Source organism: Cyprinus carpio, chromosome A17, assembly GCF_018340385.1.
Source record: "Cyprinus carpio isolate SPL01 chromosome A17, ASM1834038v1, whole genome shotgun sequence".
Classification (NCBI taxonomy): Eukaryota; Metazoa; Chordata; class Actinopteri; order Cypriniformes; family Cyprinidae; genus Cyprinus; species Cyprinus carpio.
In genome coordinates, this window is record NC_056588.1 from 10652452 (window position 1) to 10672303 (window position 19852).

Sequence of the window (19852 nt, forward strand, 5' to 3'; positions counted from 1 at the left end):
CGGGGTCTGTCCACGGCAGTGGTAATTCAGTCCCTGCTGCTTGTAACAACCCTATCAGTCCACACACTGCTACCTGTTGAATTATCACTCGCAGTTATTTTCTCTCTCTCACACTTTATCTCCCTTGCTCCCTCTCCCTCTCTCTCTCTCCCATGAGGCTCAGCACTTGGCATTCAGAGTCAGGGTGTTTCTGAAGCGAGTCAGAGATAGTTCTGAGCTGCTGGTGAGGAGGTTTGTGCATCAGTTTCTTATTTGGAGCCCCAACGGGCTCTCACGCCCAGCCAATGCAGACAGGTAATTGCTGATTTGCTTGGTCAGCTGATGACATTGGAAGTGTAGTGGCTGAGGCATTCAAACATGCACACACACACTCTTTTTCTCTCATATCAGTGCACACTCTCTTGCTGATAGAGAAAAATACTCACCCTCCTCGACCCCACGACTGTGCAGAGGAGAATATACAGTCACTGTGACCTGAAGATGAGTAATATTGAAGCCTCGTATAGATGTCATGGAGAGGTTTGAGGAACATTTACAGCATTTGACATATCTTTTTTTTTTATTTTACAAAATTTCAACAACTATTTGATTACTCCATTCAAAGTGTCCTAAATGTTTTGTTTTCATGATGACTGTTAAAATAAGTGCACAGCAACTAAGGTGGCAAACAGGAGTTTTGAATTTGCATTTGAGTATAAAGTACAATTAAAAGGAGTACATATAACACATTTTTAACTATAAAGGCAAAGTTTATCAAGACAAACTTTTATTTTTAGTTCAGCAAAACCTTATTTTATTTTTATTTATTTTGAAAGCTTTTTAAGGTTTACTAGATTGATTGATTGATTATCCCATCCCTGATTAGCATGACATATGGAACAACCTTTGTCAGTTTGATCAGTTTGCTCTGTTTTAAATAAATATTAATACTGTATATATCATTACTCACTGACTTAAATTCAGGTACATTTGTTGCCTGTTGCATTACACACTATTAGATCTGAAGCCTGTGGACACCAGAAAGGGAAAGAAAATATTTTAGAAATTATAAAGGCATGTTGAAAAGACGAGAAGGATTCGGTTAAAGGTGTAGAGCAAGCAGGGCGAGTGTTAATGTCAGCTAAACGATAACCCCTTCAGTCTGCGCTCCGCTGTCGGGAGGCAAAGAAAAGTGGCGAGGCCTTCCACAATATGCCATGACTCCTATTTCTCTGCTTCTAAATTGATCCTTTTTGCCCTTTTTATCTGCCTGCCATGCACACACGCTTTCTCTCAAATTCGTCTTTTTTCCTTTTTCCTCCTCTCTTTTTTTTTTTTTTTTTTCATATGATGCGGTGCACTCCGGGGCGTTATATTTGAAAGTGGACGCTCTTTTTTGCAGAGGGATTTCTGCATAGGTCCCCCAGTTTTGTTGTTACGGTTTTATATGATAAGCTTTTTTATATGTTTAAAATCAATATGTAATCCTGTGCAAGGGCTTATCCCCCTACAACCCCATTTGTAAATCTATTTGAGCTTTGTTACATGTCTGGGTTGCCGTATTCCTCAGATTGATTGGGTGCAGTGTGAGAATCCTATCAAATGGCCGGCTTTGATGATGTTGCAAACTCTTTCAAGATTGCTAGTTGACTGGAACTGGAGATAAGGCGAGACGACACTTTCTCATTCTACACTATTCACTGAAATCTGTATTCATTTCCATTTAGCCGCCACTTTCTGCATTTGACTCCCAATGTCCACTTTTATATTCCTGCACCTAACAGATGATTGTATTTGTGTAGTCAGCTGTGTTTCATGCATTTAGAAATGACACCAGAATCTTTTTTTATTTTAGTATTTTTTAGTATTTTTAGATTTGTTTTTGTCTTAAAACCTTTTGGATTAAAGTGATAATTATCTGTTGTTGGCAGTAATGATATCCTGTATAATTTTATTGAAATGATCTACAGGTTGTTTTTCCTGAATTTTAATTTTTTTTTCCCCATTTCTCATAAACCAAATTAGTTACATCACTCATATGCATGCACAAAAACACAAGATGCAGATTAGTTATTTAAACATTTAGACAAAGACATTGTGTATTTGGTTTGTTTTTGATAGTCACTTTATTTGTATCTGATATAGCAGATGGGAGATGTGGTTTGGGAATAGCGTGGTAAGAATCCAGAGACCGTTGTCCCGTCATCCTCCTTGTCATGGTTTTCCATGTTGGTCTTTGTCTCATTCCCAGCTGGCTTCTATCCAGCTCCATCTTTTACCAGAGCTCCCAGCCTGCCCAGCACTCGCCCAAATCTGCTGTAATAAGATCATGCATTTTTCCCTGGATTCCTCCAACACTACTTACTTCCTGCTATTTCCTCCGAAAAAAGTTCTAACCAAAAAAACTCTCTATTCTGTCCAAAAGTTTGCTTTGTGTGTCCGTATACTACAGCGAGCAGAGCATGTGTGTGAAGTTTGTTTAGTGATATTTCAGCAGAACTCTCAGAAGAAGCTCTGTGCCTCCTGAAGCTGCCGAGCAGGTTGCACTCTTGAATAAATTTTGCTGTGGAGGAGGGTCATGGGGATTTGAACCAGCGCATTCTTCTGTGGCTTGTGAGTGCTCACATGGTTACCATTGGTGTGCATTGTTAGGGTTATCTGAATAAGCACCAACCATGTGAGTTTTAACGTGATTGCCCAGGGCAATGAGAGAGAGAGAGAGAGAAAGAGGGGAGTAATCCAAAAAGGATTGACCCCCCCCCACCACCACCACCACCATCTCTAAATAGCCTTCATCCATCGCTTCTTTGAGGAAAAGAGAGAAGAAGAAGTAGTAGGCAGCTTCCGTTAGTTTTTTTTTGACGTGCCGCAATCACTCGTTTACTCTGCCGTGTCCCTCTGCGTCCATATTCATTGTTTACCTTCTTAATGAGGGGGGCGGTGCCACTCCCGCTTGATTGACAGCTGCATGCGGCCTCTGCCGGAGGTGAAGGGGAGGATCTGTGGCTTTTTGGCTGAGAATGCTGAAGGGGAACAGGAGGTAAAGAGTTGAGGGGCTTTTTCTCTCTCTTTACCTCTTAGGGACATGCAGGAAAAGTTTTTGTTGGTCGTAGCCTACCCTCCAGGCAGGTCTTTGTGAAGTAGGCATTGTCGTTTTTGACGAAGGGGTAGCAGAAACGACAGAGCGAATTAAAAGGAGAGTCGTGAAAGACAGAGAACGTATGGAGAGCGATGCAGGATAAACAGTCTGGCCTGTAGAATGTTTAATGCAGTCAGCTCTGTGGGCACACAGGAAACCACCGGCCTGTGTTGCGTTGCTAGTATAACAGAAAATTCAACTTCATATTTGTTTGTTTTTCACTAAATTGCTTACAAAATCCCCCTTTTTCATTTCCCTTCCTGCAGCTTTCTGCAAATTTGTTAAAGCTGAGACAAATCCTCTCAAATATTTAGCATTAGCCTCTCTGAACACCAAAGACTTTCATTTAGCTACTGGGGGCCAAATAACTTTCAAATATTGGAACTGTGTTCATTTTGCCACTGTGCTGCACTTCAAAGGCAAAGAGGTTAAATGAGAGCAAGGAGCAGGCCTTTTAGAACCAACGGCACTCTCAGCACCACACTGCAACAGAAGTATTTAATTTGAATGAAATACACTTATTTAAAGGATAGACTTTTCAGAAGGTCGAATGGGCATTTTGGGCCAACATTAGTCTCCCTATAACAAGAGAAGTTGATTTCGTGTGTGTGTTTTTGTGAGTCGGTGTGCATGAGGGAGCGCTAATAAAGCAGTGTAAAGACACTAGTACAGTCTGTTCTTACAGCGGGCTGAAGAATAGGCCCGGTAAGATAACTTCCCCTTGGCTGTGAGCAGGGCCCTAATCTGCACTGGTATCAGTAAGGCCTGATCTCGTCTGCCTGGCTGATATTTCAGACCTGTTGTTGGCAGGGGGACAGGAGCAGGTCACCTCACAGAGACCTTTGCTATAGTCACACACATTTTAAACTTTGGATTTATGTCATTTGTTTTCAGAAACCACATATTATGGACTTAAACACTTTAGTCCCTTTATCCAGATTATGGAACTGTGTGATTAAGTGAAAAAAAAATCTGAATTCTAATGTATTTATATGCGATTCAGTTTTAGAAATGGCATCAGTGTGTCTCTTCGGGAGCCGTTTTGAGGTGTCTGAAAGCAGTTAGTGTGCTCAATGTACTGTCCTCGCATTCACTCGTGTTATCAGATCCTTTCTGTCTGAATTCCACCGTGTGGGTGCTCTCCATACATACCCACCCGTGGGTGCCCTGGTACAACTTCACAATAACTCAGCAACATTACGGGCTACATTTTCTTTCTCTGAATATTTGATCACGGGACTGTGATGTCTTTGTCACTAAGAGCCAGTATATGATGTCTGCCTTTAAAGGGATAGTTCAACCAACAATGACAAATCTGTCATCATTTCCGCACCCTCATGCCATTCCAAACCTGTACAGCTTTTTTTTTTTGTGGAACACAAAATACGATATTTTGAAAGTCAGTCGAGCCTAATGGGTTTCATTGTATGGACACAAAAAACAGATAAAATTTCATATATTTCTGATACTTATGCTGGTTTGGAATGACATGAGGGTGAATAAATGATGAAAGAACTGTCATTTTCGGATGAACTATCCCCTTAAGTCTTGTTTCCTGGATTCCATGTTTCCTTTCCATCTTCCAGACTGGCAGAAGACGGAGGCGCAAAAACGCAGAGAGCAGCTGCTGCTGGATGAGCTGGTCATACTGGTCAACAAACGTGACGCACTGGTTCGAGACCTAGATGCCCAGGAGAAAGAGTAAGTCCTCCTGTTGCAAGGCATTGTGGGATTGTCAGAGCCAGGATTAGTCCTCCAGGTCCTATAGGGTGGTTCAGAGAGGGTTTTAAAGGCTAAAGTTTGCAGTCACCCACGTTCTCTTTGCCACCAAGCATGTTCAGGTGGTTTGTGGGGGGGTGGAGTCAGGCAGAGAGGCCTTGTGAATATTTCAAGAGCCAAAATGACTCTGAAGCTGTTCAGACACAGTGCAGGTCATAGGTGGTGAAGGTGCAGGTGGCATTCTCCTGTGTCCGTGTCCATGACCTTTGATCCTGTGTGTCCTGTGTGTGTGTGTGTGTGTGTGTGTCGGCAGGGCTGAGGAGGAAGACGAACACCTGGAGAGAACCCTGGAACAGAACAAAGGCAAGATGGCAAAGAAAGAGGAAAAGTGTGTTCTTCAGTGACGGTCATTTCCAAAGCAAAAAAAGGAGCAAGATGACATGTACACTACAAAGTCTTGATATGTATTTTTGTCATAGAGACCACAGCATACACTTTATTATTGTTGTTTTAAATCTTCATATGTAGATCTGTTTATCACTAAGGGCTTAAGAACTGCTGAATGCCCTGGGATGCATCTGGTTTTATTAATAGCAGAGAGATTTATTATTTCACATAAACAAATACAAAAACTTTATTATTATTAGGTTTGGTTTGTTGGATTTCACAAACAAGGTACTTAAGGAACTAATATTTGAGGAGATAACTTTCTGACTAAATGGTTAAATCCATTATAATTCTTGATTAATCTGAACACTAAGGCATTCAAAGCCTTCCGAATGTGTTTCTCTTTCTTACAGGAAATGATAACTCAAAGTTTCGGTACAGCATTTAAACTGGGGACATTTTCTGTTTGTGAATAGGATTGTGTTTCAAAATCATATCACATTTCAGCTTGAAGAAAATCTAGCAACATTCTTCTCTAACAAGAACTGAAATTTTTTTAATTACTCAGCTTGTGTAGAATATTTGAGAAGGGGGACTCAAATATTGTTTAAAAATATATATTTTGTGTTTTTTGTTTAATATGTTTACCAAACATTGAGCTTGCTTTAGTGAGAAGAGTGAAATACTGCGAGTGCATATAGAAAAATAAACGGTCATGTTGTACATTTTATTTCACTGTTGGAGGCTTAAAGCTTGGAGAGAAAAAAAACTTTATTTTCAGAAGCAGTCACGATCAGTGTAATTTATTACTGTTTAAGACGTTTTTAAAGTAACCATCTTCACAATCCTGTACATTTGCTTAAGGACTTTAATATTTATTGTATAGTTAAAATGGAGGCTTTTCTTGTCGCATATTTACGTTTCACGTCTTTATTGTATGAGCATCACCGGTTTATTTATTCCACTGTACTATAAATATCACTGTTCAATAAAATCCAAATGATTTCATACTCGAATCAAACAGCAGTTTGTGTGGTTTTGGGTGTTGCTGAAGGATTTGGCCTTGATTTTCCACAGCAGATGTTGTCCTCTTTATTCAGCTGATAGTGAATAAACTTAGAATAGAATTTTTAAAACGCATTTATTTCATTCTGTCGTTTATGCAATTCTGTTTTTATTTAAATTGTCCGAATAATTGCAATTTTTTTTCTGTCATTATTACATAGATTTACCCTATTATTTTTGCCCTATGGTTTAATAATCACTTTAATAGATGTTTTTCCTCAAGTTCTGACTGTTTCAGATGATCGTTTCTTTTAATAAAACTCGCACTTTGACGAAACACTACGGACGTTCTTTTTTCTTTTTTTTTTTTTTTTTTCTTTTTTTTTCAATTAATAAAACCATTTACAGGCACTCGAGAGGGACTGTGAAAATTCCCCTGCGTTTTACGGTTATTTCTAAATGAATGTGTGCGTTTTGTTTTGTTTGAGGTCGTTCCTCAGAGGCAGATTAAGGCAGAATCACTCTGTCCAGAGCATCTGTTTTCCCTCAGACACTTCACTCTCAGCCAAACAGCCATCACCGCAGCCTCGCATCCTCCAGTTAACGAGCAAAATAAGTTTTGACATCTGACGTCCTCCCTTAGTCCTTCTTTCTTTCTAATACTTTCACATTAATTTGCTGATAGTTGGGTCCAACTGTAGCTACCTCCGTTTGTTTTTGTTTTTATTATTTTTCAGTTATCACAGATGACTGTAATCTTCTGAATAGGAAACACTTATTGGCGCTCACAAACCATTACACGGTGGCGGAAAGGACGTTTGTTTGTTGGCTTTACTAATCGGAGAGTTTGAGCCTGTGAGTCGCTTGAAACGCATGTCATAATTTTATGCATTAGACCTGTGGTGGGGTGCGTGTAATCCCGATGAGACGGTAGCGTGGTGTTCATATCTAAATGACCGCTTTGAACTGTTTTTTTCTGTCCATTCAGATGCCTTATTTAATACAAGATGTGTTTCTATACATCTAATTTGTCCCAGTAAAACGTGAGATGGAATAATACTATTTTACTTTTGGAAAACGCTTAAAACTGTCTTGTTATTGCACTTTTTATGAGTAGCCTATATGTTCAAAGCGCTTAAACTTTTTTTTTTTTTTTTTTTTTTTTTTTTTTTTTTTTTTTTGTAAAAATAAATTAATAAATATATAAATTTAATTTCATGATGAAAATATTTCATGCATTTGGGCTTTCTTACATTATATTAGAACTTATTTAATGTTCTGTTTAAGCTACGCAACTATACGAAAGTTTAGATACCTCTGGCATTTCTGTCCACACAAACAAATATAAAGATTTTTAAAAAATTAAAAAAATGAAACACGTGATCTGGGTCGTTCTAGTTCACACATTCACATGCATTAGCATTGTCAAAATGCACAATTAATTCCCTTACCTGATCGTTGATCATTGTTTTCAGGCTCAAACCAACCGTAGCTATATGTTTAGTGGAGGGAAAATGCATTTTAAAAAGCCTTTAAAATAGATATTCTTATAAAAAAAAGGGACTCTCCAAAACGGTGTAGCAAAAAGTAGAGCATTTCAGCGCGAGAAGAGATGCACGAGTCCCAGAGCGCGTGCTGTGGATCCGGCTGCTTTGAAGTCCACGGCCTGACTTCAGGTGTTGTGCTGTTGGACTTCACGAAGCCCCTCGACCGCCCAAAACCCTTCCCTCGTCCTAAAATACACCGGGGGAATCGGTACCGAGCCTTCTGGACGAGTTTCAATATCGTATTTTATGCACCGTCGTTTTAATAAGGACCGACAACATCGCCGACCCGCTCCCATCCTGCCGGCTAAACAAACCAAACTTTTCCCCCTCCTCTTCTCGCCTCCTCTAATCCCGAGATTTACGAGCTCAGCATTTAGAAAATTCGGCTGCAATTTGGGATTAGACAAAATACTCTTATTACAAAAGCTTCTTGCAACCTGATAACTTGATAGTCTGCTTGTTCTGGCTTTATGACGGGGTCTTAGCAACATCAGGGCCGAGAGAATAAATAGCAAACGGACAAAATGCTGGAATTGTATATATTTCTATTGTATGCATTTAAGGATCACATTTTGTTATTATTATTCGTGTAAATAGTTTAAGAACAGGTGGAATCTGCCTTTTGGGGGGGGGGGCTGGGACCAACACTTGTGCTTTAAACATTTAATATGCGCATTCCCTGTCTAAGCAATATCCAATAACTTTCCCTTGAGTTGTTTCGCGTTTATTGACGGCTAACAGCGGCATCTCTGTTACACCAAAGAGTAAGCCACTTTTGTCGATGACTTTGTTGATCTATAGAAAAACGTGTAAAGCCGCCCGGCCTTTGATTGGATGTCCCATATAGTAAAAATGTAATTTCGTTCCTCCGGCGGTCACTTGCTTTGAACATTAGGTCGCTTTCAGCTCAGGCCTCAATTAGAATGAGTTGATTTTGTGAGATCAACAAAAGGACCGAGCGAAGCCTTATTAAGATCTTCTGAGCCTTTCAGAAACAGTTAAGGAAACACCGCGCCCTCCGTGATATTCTGTTACCGTATTTTATTGGCATTTCTTTGGGAAAGTGAGGCTTGAAAGGTGCTTTATTTAATTCTCTGAAGCTCAGACTCTCTCTATGTGCTGATTTCGTTTTTTTCTGGAAGGGCCGAGTTTTTCTTCACTCCCTTTCACGTTTCCTCTCCCTCTGCCTATTAAACTTTACGCACACTATTCTGAAATGTAATTCTAAGTGGGGATTAGCCACTCATTAATATTCATGAGGCGGGGTAACAATAAAAATGAAAATAGATAAAGTGGATAAATTCAACTTTTTTGCTGCATTTTACACCGCTTTAAATCGATGGACAACACGAATCGATCGCTAAAGAGAGTCTTTAATTCTGTATCAAACGGAACTTTTGCGTGATGTCGGACAATTTCAGTTAAGGCCTTGATGTCTTTTACTGCTTGGATTTTGGATAGGCATAGCTTTAATTATAATACACTGTTTAATCCACGTTGATAAATTTTGCATTTAGATGAATTAATAAATTAATAGCTACTATTTAAATATGCGATAATGTTTTTTTTAACACTTAAAAAACATTTCAAGACGCAAAACAGTTAGGCTATAATTGTATTAAAGCTTTTATACAAATATATTGTTTAGATTTTACACGACATCCTGTGTCTGGATCGCAATCGTTAAGTCTTTCGGTAAAATAGTAGACTATAATTTAAATGGTTTAGGCTTAATATTTTTAAAACTCACTCTGTAGCCTACCTTAATTTTAAAACGACTTTTGTATGTGAAGCCCAGATTCTAATATTTTCCATCTGTCTTCAATTTTAGGAAATGTTCAACTGTATTGTCTACCATTTTCTCTATATTTTAGGTCTTCTCGAAATTCTAAAGATTTATTTGTACGGTAGCCTACATGTTCTTGATGTCTTTAGTCAGCGCGGGGTGGGGCTTTGAGGATGTTCAACCCATGGACTGGCTGGTGCAGTTGTCAATCAAGCAGAACATGCGCGGTGATTGGCTGGAGTGGGCGGATCTGCAGGTGTCCTACGCTCTTAGAGAGGCAGGGTTAGGAGAAGGTGATCAATCTCCATCCGTCTACATTAGCAATCACCTTAAACTAGTGACAGACACGAACGAGAAAGCCAAAGCAAATGAGTTTAATGCATTTGGTTTTAAACCCCGGGAACACACTCTGAATAGACTACAACAAGTCCAGCTAAAGGCCAGACACGTGCGTCATATCAACACTGCTGCGTGTCTGCAGTTTTGAAGAGAGTTTTTGACGACATTTATTCGGTGAGGTTCCTCGATCGGGTTGCCTTTCTGAACTCTTGCATTGGTGGATATTTTTTATCTTCTGTTCAGACTGCTAAAATTCAGGAGAGGAGAAGGACGGAGGGTTCTGGAAAAGGTAAAAACAAATTCGTCTTTTAATTTAGATATTTATTTCTCTAATTTTGTATTTATTTATTTATTTATTTTTGTTAACGTGTGACACTTTCAGAAAACGGAACTAATACAAGTTTCAATGTTAAAATTTATTGTGTTAATATTGGCAACATGTATTCTATGTAGATAAATTTTGTCATCTTGAAAGGAGTGTGCAAAAGTTTTTATTATCCTATTATTATTATTATTATTAATTTTATTTTTTGTTTCCTTCTATTGTGTACCGACGTCAGTATTGTTTTTAAGTTACGCAGTAAACAGTCTGGTAATTGTCATAAACGCTTAGAAGTAAATTAATTCATTTCAAAATGAATTAAATCTAAATAATAATAATAATAATAATAGCGACCCGTCTGTTTGAAACTAAAGCAAGTATTTTTGCAAAGATCACCTCATCACCGCAGTGTTAACCAGCTCACTTGGAGAGTAATTGGAGAGGCGTTGGTTTTTGTTAATTTATTTTGGTGATAAGGCCAAGAAATGAAGGTGTTTCCCCAGAGGTCTAATCTGCATTGTAATTGAGTTAATTTGCACGTAGATGTGTTCTTTCTAAGTAGTCTTTGCAGAGTAAAGAATAAGCAAGGAATAGATTGGAATACACTGAACTCTACAAGCGGTTCGGTTCTCTCAGCACGGGGCCCATCCACATTAATTTCCCCTAGGTAACCAGTCGTCTCCTAAATTCGGTAAAAAAAATTGAAAGACCAACAAACTAATACAACGCATTAATAAAGTTTAATGCCCCCCCCCCCCTAATTTGTTTGCATGATAATGTTATATAGGCTAGTTTAACAATTTTCTAGAAGTAGCCTAACTCTTAATTTTGCCCTGTTGTGAGAGATGTTATTTATTTAAAATAGTTTTGCTGTAAATAATAAATTAGATTATTTCAGTTACATTTTTACTCAGAGCTAAATTCAGTGCAACCCTGGAGACCATGTTTATTAGGCCTGCAAGTTTTTTTTAATACTTTGAAACAGCACAGATTTAGTCTTAAATGCCCCGTTAAGACAGACAAGCTCCCCAGAGCCGTAGGCCTATTTAAAATTTTAAATCAGTGCTTTAAAAATAATGAAAAATAAAAAAAGTCAACGTTTGCTAAATATTTTATATATATTGTATATATCTACTTGTAAGATAGAATTCAAAGTTTATATATATTAACTTTGAATATAACTTTGAATTTTATCTTACAAGAAAGACAATTATAGGCATGCACAATCATAGAAATATTTAGGAATACAATTATAATTCGCGTAAGGTATGCAGTTTTCACCATTATGCCTTTATTTTTTTCAGAACATTTACATTAATGCATTTAGCAGACGCTTTTGTCCAAAGCGATTTGCAGTGCATTCAGGCTATACGTTTTATTTTTTTATCAGTAGTCTATGTATCAGTACAAGTATAGAAAAGAGAAATCAAATTCGTTGTCATTATTATTATTATTATTATTATTATTAGGCTACATTAGGCTATTATTAGGCTGTTATAGAAAAAGGTTATAGAGAAATGCTTAGTTATTTTAAACCAATCAATCAGGTTCTCTATTGTTTATTTATACTTTGTCGTTTCTAATAATTTTTCAGAGAACTGCATAGTTATCTAAACCTTTTTTTTCTCGACAAACGGTTCCTGTCGACTCATGTTTAATTTACTTTTTTAATTTTTCGTAATTTTTTTTTCCTGTGGTTACGCATATCAGCTGTTAATATTATTTGTGTTATTGCAATCGCATTTCAGTAACATAAATTGGGTCCGTCCTTCGTCAAACTGCAACATCGGGGGAAATCAAACTATTGGCAAGATCTGGGGGGACCCGTGACTGCCTCTAGCATGATGTCATACCTCAAACAGCCCCCCTACGCCATGAACGGCCTGGGGCTGAGCGGCGCAGCCATGGACCTACTGCACCCGTCCGTCGGATACCCAGGTACACGGTTTACGTGCATTATAAACGGTTTAACACCGCTTTATACGAGTATGAATCCCGTCTTTTTCCCCTTTCTTTCATTTATAAAAAAAATAAAAATGTATTAACTGTTTCAGGCACTTCAGTTAAGGGGGGAAAATAAGATTCTTGACATTGTCAATTTTTTTCCTAACTTGCTGGGCCTAACATGCTTATTGCGTCGTCGTTGCAATGGTTTTTAAAGATAATCCACAAAACCTCTGTAAATTAGCCCGCTACAATTTTTAAACAGCTTTGAGGTAAAATAAATAAATGAACTAATACCTAATAATAATAATGATGATAATTTCCGAAAATAGTAGGCTAGCCTACTTTGAAATGTCCTGGAGCTATTTCACATCTAAGCAGACATTTAGACCATTTCTATAAAGCGCAGGCTAATATTGCTATTGTGTGTACATTTATAACCTTTTTTCTTATTCTTATTTGCAGCAACACCCAGAAAGCAGCGGCGGGAAAGAACGACATTTACGCGCTCACAGCTTGACATTCTCGAAGCGCTTTTTGCCAAAACTCGTTACCCGGACATTTTTATGAGAGAAGAGGTGGCGCTGAAGATCAACCTTCCCGAGTCCAGAGTTCAGGTACATGTAACCACTGAATGTTTGAGAGAGAGAAAAACTATTTTTTTTTTTCTCTCTCTCTCTCTCTAAAGTAACTATTTAGTCTAAGTGTGATAACTTTCCAAACCCGTTCGTTAATGTCCGTTATGCTCAGCTGCTCCCCCTACTGATTTTCGTAAAAGTTCGTAGTAGTATGTTAAAAAGAGTCTATTGTAAAAAAATGTTGCAGCTATTATTATTATAAACTCCTAGCTATTTTTAACATTTTTGTCACCCTAGTTATACAGCCATTGCATGACTAGCATTAACAGCCAGGTAATTTCTGCTTTCTTTTTCTTTCTTTTCTTTTTTTGGGGTTATGTTTAAATTATGCATCATGACAGAATTTAATAATTATGCTAGAATAATTTGTACTCTCCAAGCCCAAATGGTGTTTGGTGCATTTGTTTGTGCATACTGAACTGATTTAACTGAAGAAATGTGGCTTTTTACACTACATGGTACTGTACACGGATGATCACTGTGATTGATTAAAAGGCTCGCTGAAGTTGATGATGCTTTTTCTGAAGTGATCTGAGGCCTAAAGGAGCAACCCTCTGTCAATTTCCCAAGCAATTTTATTTGCTCTTAATAAGCACATGAAACAAAACGCTTTACACAGTCAGACCCTCCTTCCACTATTGAATTACCTTCTCTTCTGAGAAACTCAATAGGCTGCTATCACCCAGCCATCTACAAGCACTGAAATTAGATCCACACAGTAAAGCAGAAAGGCCCTGCATGCAAATTAAAGCCAGGAACTGGTAATAACTAGCTATTTTCCACTCTGATATTGCACAATGGCTCTCCAACATGTCCTTCAGACATGCACGGAAGGTCTCCATAATCATTTAATGGAGCTCTGTGTGCATGTGTGTTTGTGTATCGGGTATAATGGACTGTGCTATCGTATTTTCATGCCTCAGTTTTTTTTTTAAGGTGTTGTTCAACCAGAATTTTAAAGCATATTTTAAGTGTTTGTTTCCTCTCTCTGTCTTGCAGGTGTGGTTTAAGAATCGGCGTGCTAAATGTCGTCAGCAGCAGCAGAGTGGCAGCAGCACTAAAGCTCGGCCCGCAAAGAAGAAATCCTCACCCACTCGGGAGAGCACGGGCTCAGAGAGCAGCGGCCAGTTTACCCCTCCTGCCGTCTCCAGCGCAGGCTCTTCCTCCTCCTCCTCTTCTTCAACCAATAACACAGGCATCACTAGCACCTCTACCTCTATCAGTACTGTGTCATCAATCTGGAGCCCTGCCATTTCTCCAGGCTCTGCACCCCCGTCTGTCTCCCTGCCGGAGCCCGTTGCTCCCTCAAATGCCTCCTGCATGCAGCGCTCCGTCTCGGGCACACCCAGCTCCTCATACCCCATGCCCTACAACCAGACCACCGGTTACAGCCAGGGCTACCCGACTCCTTCCAGTTCTTACTTCAGTGGAGTGGACTGCGGCTCCTATCTGGCCCCCATGCACTCTCACCACCACCCTCATCAGCTCAGCCCCATGACGGCGTCATCCATGCCCACGCACCCCCACCACCACATCAGTCAGTCCTCAGGACATCACCACCATCATCACCAGGCATACAGTGGCACTGGCCTGGCGTTCAATTCTTCTGACTGCCTGGATTACAAGGAGCAAACGGCCTCCTCCTGGAAGCTCAACTTCAACACTACAGACTGTTTGGACTACAAAGACCAAGCGTCCTGGAGGTTCCAAGTCTTGTGATCTGATTTTTTTTTTAATGCCCTCCATTTTCACCTTCTCTCTGTTTTCATAGTGTGCTGAATTTAAGGGAAAAAAAATATATGGACTTGCAGATTTGAACAAAATAGTTAGATGTTCGTCACATTTTTAAAAGTGAGGCCCCCTTTATTTAGAGAAAAGAAAGGGGGAAAACGGCAAAGTTGTGGAGGGAAATGAAAGCTATTTTTTTTTCCGTCCCTGAAGAGACTTAATTAGATCTACTCGACGACCCAGAGTTCTGGTTCTGAAGTGTTCTGCCGGACTCGAGTCACTCTCCTGCCTGATCTGGATTACCGTTTTTCTACACGGGACACTGAACGCTCAGCGACCTCTCAAACCCTGTACAGCTGTTTCGTTTTCTAAATATGGTTATTTTTTAGGATGACAGATTCTAGTCAGCTTAACGGAGCTGAATTGTGTACATATGTATTTGGGTCAGTTACATTGACCATATTTAGTTGGTGTTACTGGATTTCAAATGGTTTAATAAGACTTTGAAACGACTTTATGTAAATCTTTTCCTCAAATAATCCAAAGATGAAGAATTGGCCGCTGGACTTATTTGATATAACGAAAACCAATTTTTGTTACCCTGAAAAATAAAGATTAAAAATAAATAAATAGGATTTTATATTGAGAACACCATGTGGAAAAAATAAAAATAAAAAATTTGAAGAAAAAAAAAGACAATTATACGCTGGACATTTTTAGAGCGGGGGGTATTTGGCTGTGATATATCAAGGTAAACTAGCATTTGAAGATTTGTTGCGGTGAAAGAGCACGGGCATGATTAAAAAAAAATGTTGGATGCATTTAACAGCACTTGACTTAATTGCTCTAACCGAAAAAAAAAATCATGTGGATAACGAAATGTGGTTTAACGAAGAATTCCCAAATGAAAAGTGAAATGCTGAATGTACTGCAGGCGCAGATCATTACATTCGTGTCCGTAATAAAGATCAGTTAATTACCAAAATATCACATGACTTCTGATTGGGGTATGTCCGATTTTAACATCCAAAATTTATTTTCGTGTTGCAAATGTTTTCAACTCAACGAACGAATAAATTAGTAAAAAAATACAATAAACGCACCTCAGTTTTATTTATGTGGTGAGATGCTGGATAACGTTTGGATTAAGAACGAATTTTACATGCCTAATGCAACTTGTGCACCATATCTAGAGCTGAATGATTATCTGCACTAAACTTGAGGCAATTCATTGGTTTGTTTTAATAGGACTGTGAGGATTTTAAAGGGGATGTGTGTGTGTGTGTGTGTGTGTGTGTGTGTGTGTGTGTGTGTGTGTGAAATCGAATGCCACTGATTTAATTTTTCGTTAAGGATTAAGTTTTTGCTCCTCCTTAATAAACCGGTTATTTGCTATGGATATGAATGCTGTAAGTGTGTGTGTGTGTGTGCGTGCAGGGGTGTAAAAACTGATTAAAACTTAAACAGTGGACTTGAACAAGGCAATGTTAATTTGGTCTTTATAAAACATACAATCGTTTGAAGGTCTTTTGTGCAAACTTGTTAAAGGCCACGGCACCGCAAAATTTCTTAAATATTTATTAACGCATTTGATCAGGTCGTAATTGAATGCGCTCGCGATAATTGCTTCCCTGCAGAATCTCCGCGCGCTCTGGAGCACAAGAGCGTTTCGCCAAAATAACCCGGAGCGATTTCGCCTCTTCTGATTCGGTAATGACGTGGGTGGGTCTGGGTTAATGGGTCAAAAACTGGAGGGAGGCAGCGGTCAGGCACCGGGCCATTAAAGAAATAGCTGGAGAAAAACAAGGGCTCGGCAAAGCTGTTTAGATGAACGTGTTCGAACAGAAAAAGTTTCATTTTGGTCGATTAAGCAGCGGACAGAAAAAATGTGCACAGGAATTTTTTTTTTTTATTATCAACACACAAGAAGGCCAGCATTCATTTATGTCCTTACGTACTTTATGACAAACCTATGTTGTGTTTTTTTAATTAATTTGTAATGAAAATAATCAAATATTTGTTATAGGCCAATGACAAATACATGCTTATTGGAAGATATGGGGCTATTCTTTGACTTGTCTTAACTGAATGCACCTACAAGTTAGGCTACTTTGAATATCACGTTATGCATGTTTTAAGAACAATAATCGTCGACAGCATATTGCTAATAAGAAAATAACAACCCATTCAACCCATTGTGCGCTAATTATTGATGTGTTGGCCTGGCAGCTGAATCAACACCTGGCTCAGGAAAACATTACGCGTATTTGTTTTACTGTGCTCGCAGCTCAGCGACACTACATAAACATGAATGGATTTGTACGATCTGCATCAAACAAACATTTGCGTCCTGTCTTCCTGGGGAATAATTTGAGGAGCTCGGACACTCCCTCGCGTGGAGCACCTGCTTAAGCCCGAGGGGTGTGTGAGAGAAAACATTAGGGCCTGTTCGGTCTAACACTTTCAACTGAAGCTGGCATAATTCTGGCGAGGTGAATCCATGTCCATTAACTCAGAGAGTTTGTCATTTATTTTACACTCTATTAGTAACAGCCAACAATGTTTTTTGGACGCAATGCTACCGGAATAAATCATGCTCCAGTCTGTACATAGCCTACACTTGTTGGCAGGGCGGAAGACGAGATGCCCGGCTAAAAGGCTACATATAATATTTTAATAACATCCTCTTACGTCATCATTAAAGCACTCATCAACTGCCAACGTTGATCCAATTTTATTCATATTTTGAAATAGAATGATTTTCGAAATTTAAAGCCTGGCATGTGACATTCGGCCTACAGTAGGTCCTTTTTTAAATTCAAGTCGAGTTGAATGTTAGGGATAAAGGTAAGAAGAACACTCTTATAATAATTTAGCTTAAACTTTTTAACCAATGTAATAATAATAATAATAATAATAATAATGAAAAAACAAAAACAATTATAAAGATTATTAAACTGTCTCACTTAACCTGTGTGGTCCGATATTTCGTATAGCTACCCTATAGGCTATTTTATCCCAAATAAGCCGTGCTTTTATTTCAAATTTTATTTCAAATCTCGGCTATTATATTGTCATTTACTCAACCAGAATATATTGTTTAATCAGTTTTCACCTGGAGGGCATGCCTTTGACAAGTTTGAGTTGTAGTCTAATACTACCACAACTCAAATACAATTCAGGCTACTGAGAAAGCTTTACGTTAGTTTTAGATTCCCATTTTCAAATATTTTATTAGCCTATTATTATTATTATTTGAATAAAAACTGTGTTAATTATTCACACTAAACGAATAAAATTATTTAAACTAAAAGAAAGATAAACTATTAGAGCAAAAAGCGTGAGAAGCCAACTTCTCAGTCAAGTAGGCCTATTTAATTATTTATTTTATTTTTTAAGGTTTGTCCTCTAAAGGTAGAATTTTCTCTCATTTCATGAGGCGGATAGGACGCTTTACTGCTGTACGAGGCAATCCACTCTTGCCTCGCTGATATGCTCATATGTCCAGATGTCACCCGAGTGGGACTGCTCGTCCACAACTGGCACCATATTATTACATGTGAAAACTGTAAAAGAGATTACCGACCAAAACCATTAATGGGAAAACGGAAGTGTGATGAGCGAAGGGTTTGCTGAGATGGTGAGATGCTGACTTCAGGCCTCTGTGAGTCACAGAAACGCTGAGGGTGGGAAAACCACAGAGGGATTTATTCCTACAGTACTGAGGCTGAGGTCTTAGGAACAGATGACAGACGGCATTATGGCTGTCAGGATGGACACTTGCTGAGCTCATCTTTAACTCCGTAGCTGACCATACAGTCACAGTTTAGGTAGACTACAGACTAACTCCTATTAACCTATAATCTTTTACGTTATTTGGTTCAACGTATTAGCGATTTGTTGGGTTTGTTGTAGGCTATGAAACGAAGTTACTCATTCTTTAAAAATAAAAAAGATTCATACAGTCACTTGAATAGCCTACAGCTCTTCAATAAAATGTATTTTTATTTTTATTATTTTTTTGTGGGGTCTAAAGTCAGAAATGTCCAAGCTGTTTAACTACCCGTAGATAAATTCAAACGATCTAATTAGAAATAATTTCAAAAAGTGCTTGTTTTTAAATAAGCAGTTAAGAATTTTATCACATAATTTATTAGGCCTGTTTTTAGTTGTTTTAAATGAAAGGCGCGTTTTGCTCGGTACACGCAGAGGATAGGAATAATAAGAAAAGTTTGATATATTGAAAAAAAACTTTTTAGTTGACATTTTTAGTCAATAATAAAAAATAAAAAAGTAAATTGTGATATGGAATGATTTTCTTTATATGGAAGAAAGAAATATAAACACAAAAAGTTTTAATGTGATAGAGACTGGAAGCGATCTCTTTGTTAATGTATAGGCTACCATGTTTTACCACTCAAGTGTTGGTTGACAAAACAGTGCAATCTAATCTGAGTGGTGACATAATTGCTCTTAATAGCAGCAATTAAAATGGTAAGAGTTAATTAACTCTTAATTGAGCTGAGAACAGTTTGTCGAGTTCATTTTTCTCATATCAAGTGACCAGACTGTAACATCGCCTCACTGTCTGAAAGATGGCTCTCAGATGAAGCCTGAGGCCTGGGGGCTGTTGATCCGACAGGCAGCTTGAGTACTGAAAACCAGTTTACCCTCTGCTTACACATCCCACCAGGAAATGAACACTCACTGTTTGTATGTGCAGATTTGATCAGTATATGTGGTGGAGTATAACAGCTGCTTGAATTAGATGTCAGATCGTTGTTGATGAACTGTGAAGAACACCAGGTCCTTAATGCTCACAGAAACTTATCACAGCAGTAGACAAACTTCTGCACTTGTACCACTGGTTATAAAGTTAAACATTTTTAATATTAAAAGAAAATATCAGAAGCATAAACTCTTGGCCTCATGGACAATACTGTAATACTACACAAACGTGATCAGATAATCTAAGCTTCCTTATCATAACTCATTAAAAGAAACTAACAATTGTTCTTGATGTTATGAAATAAACTCATCTATCAAACCCAATTATGTGCCAAACCAAATTTCAGCATCTTTGCCAAAAAGACTGTTTGATCCAAAACATTTTCTTAGTTTGACTCAACACAGGATTACAAGGTCTCTCAAATAATCCTGTGTGATTATAAATTTTTAAGATTTAGTCTGAGCTGTTGAAAATGGTTCCTGGCACACAACCAGTGACTGGAGGCCAGACTAATTAAACAACAATATGAATATATACAGTAATTCAAAGAAAACAGATGCCTTTTGAAAACTGCTAGATAATCAGATTAA

The 19852-nt window shown here is 38.3% G+C and overlaps 2 protein-coding genes across 7 annotated transcripts in view; both read left to right on the top strand.

Annotated features, from left to right (window-relative positions):
- LOC109108491 (EH domain-binding protein 1) overlaps positions 1–5369 on the top strand; it is a 120956-nt gene extending 115587 nt beyond the window's left edge. For all 6 annotated transcript variants that reach the window (XM_042774007.1, XM_042774008.1, XM_042774009.1 and 3 more), the window contains 2 exons: positions 4705–4819; positions 5151–5369. In XM_042774007.1, the coding sequence (XP_042629941.1) occupies positions 4705–4819; positions 5151–5241 (206 nt within the window). In that variant the 3' untranslated portion in view covers positions 5242–5369. The remainder of the gene's footprint in view (positions 1–4704; positions 4820–5150) is intronic.
- A 4305-nt stretch (positions 5370–9674) lies between these two features.
- otx1 (orthodenticle homeobox 1) lies at positions 9675–17196 on the top strand. The gene is made up of 4 exons (XM_019121357.2): positions 9675–10190; positions 11972–12161; positions 12633–12784; positions 13805–17196. Exons 2-4 carry the CDS (start codon positions 12065–12067, stop codon positions 14522–14524), a joined length of 969 nt encoding a protein of 322 aa, XP_018976902.1. The 5' UTR covers positions 9675–10190; positions 11972–12064; the 3' UTR covers positions 14525–17196.
- The last annotated feature ends 2656 nt before the right edge of the window (positions 17197–19852 follow it).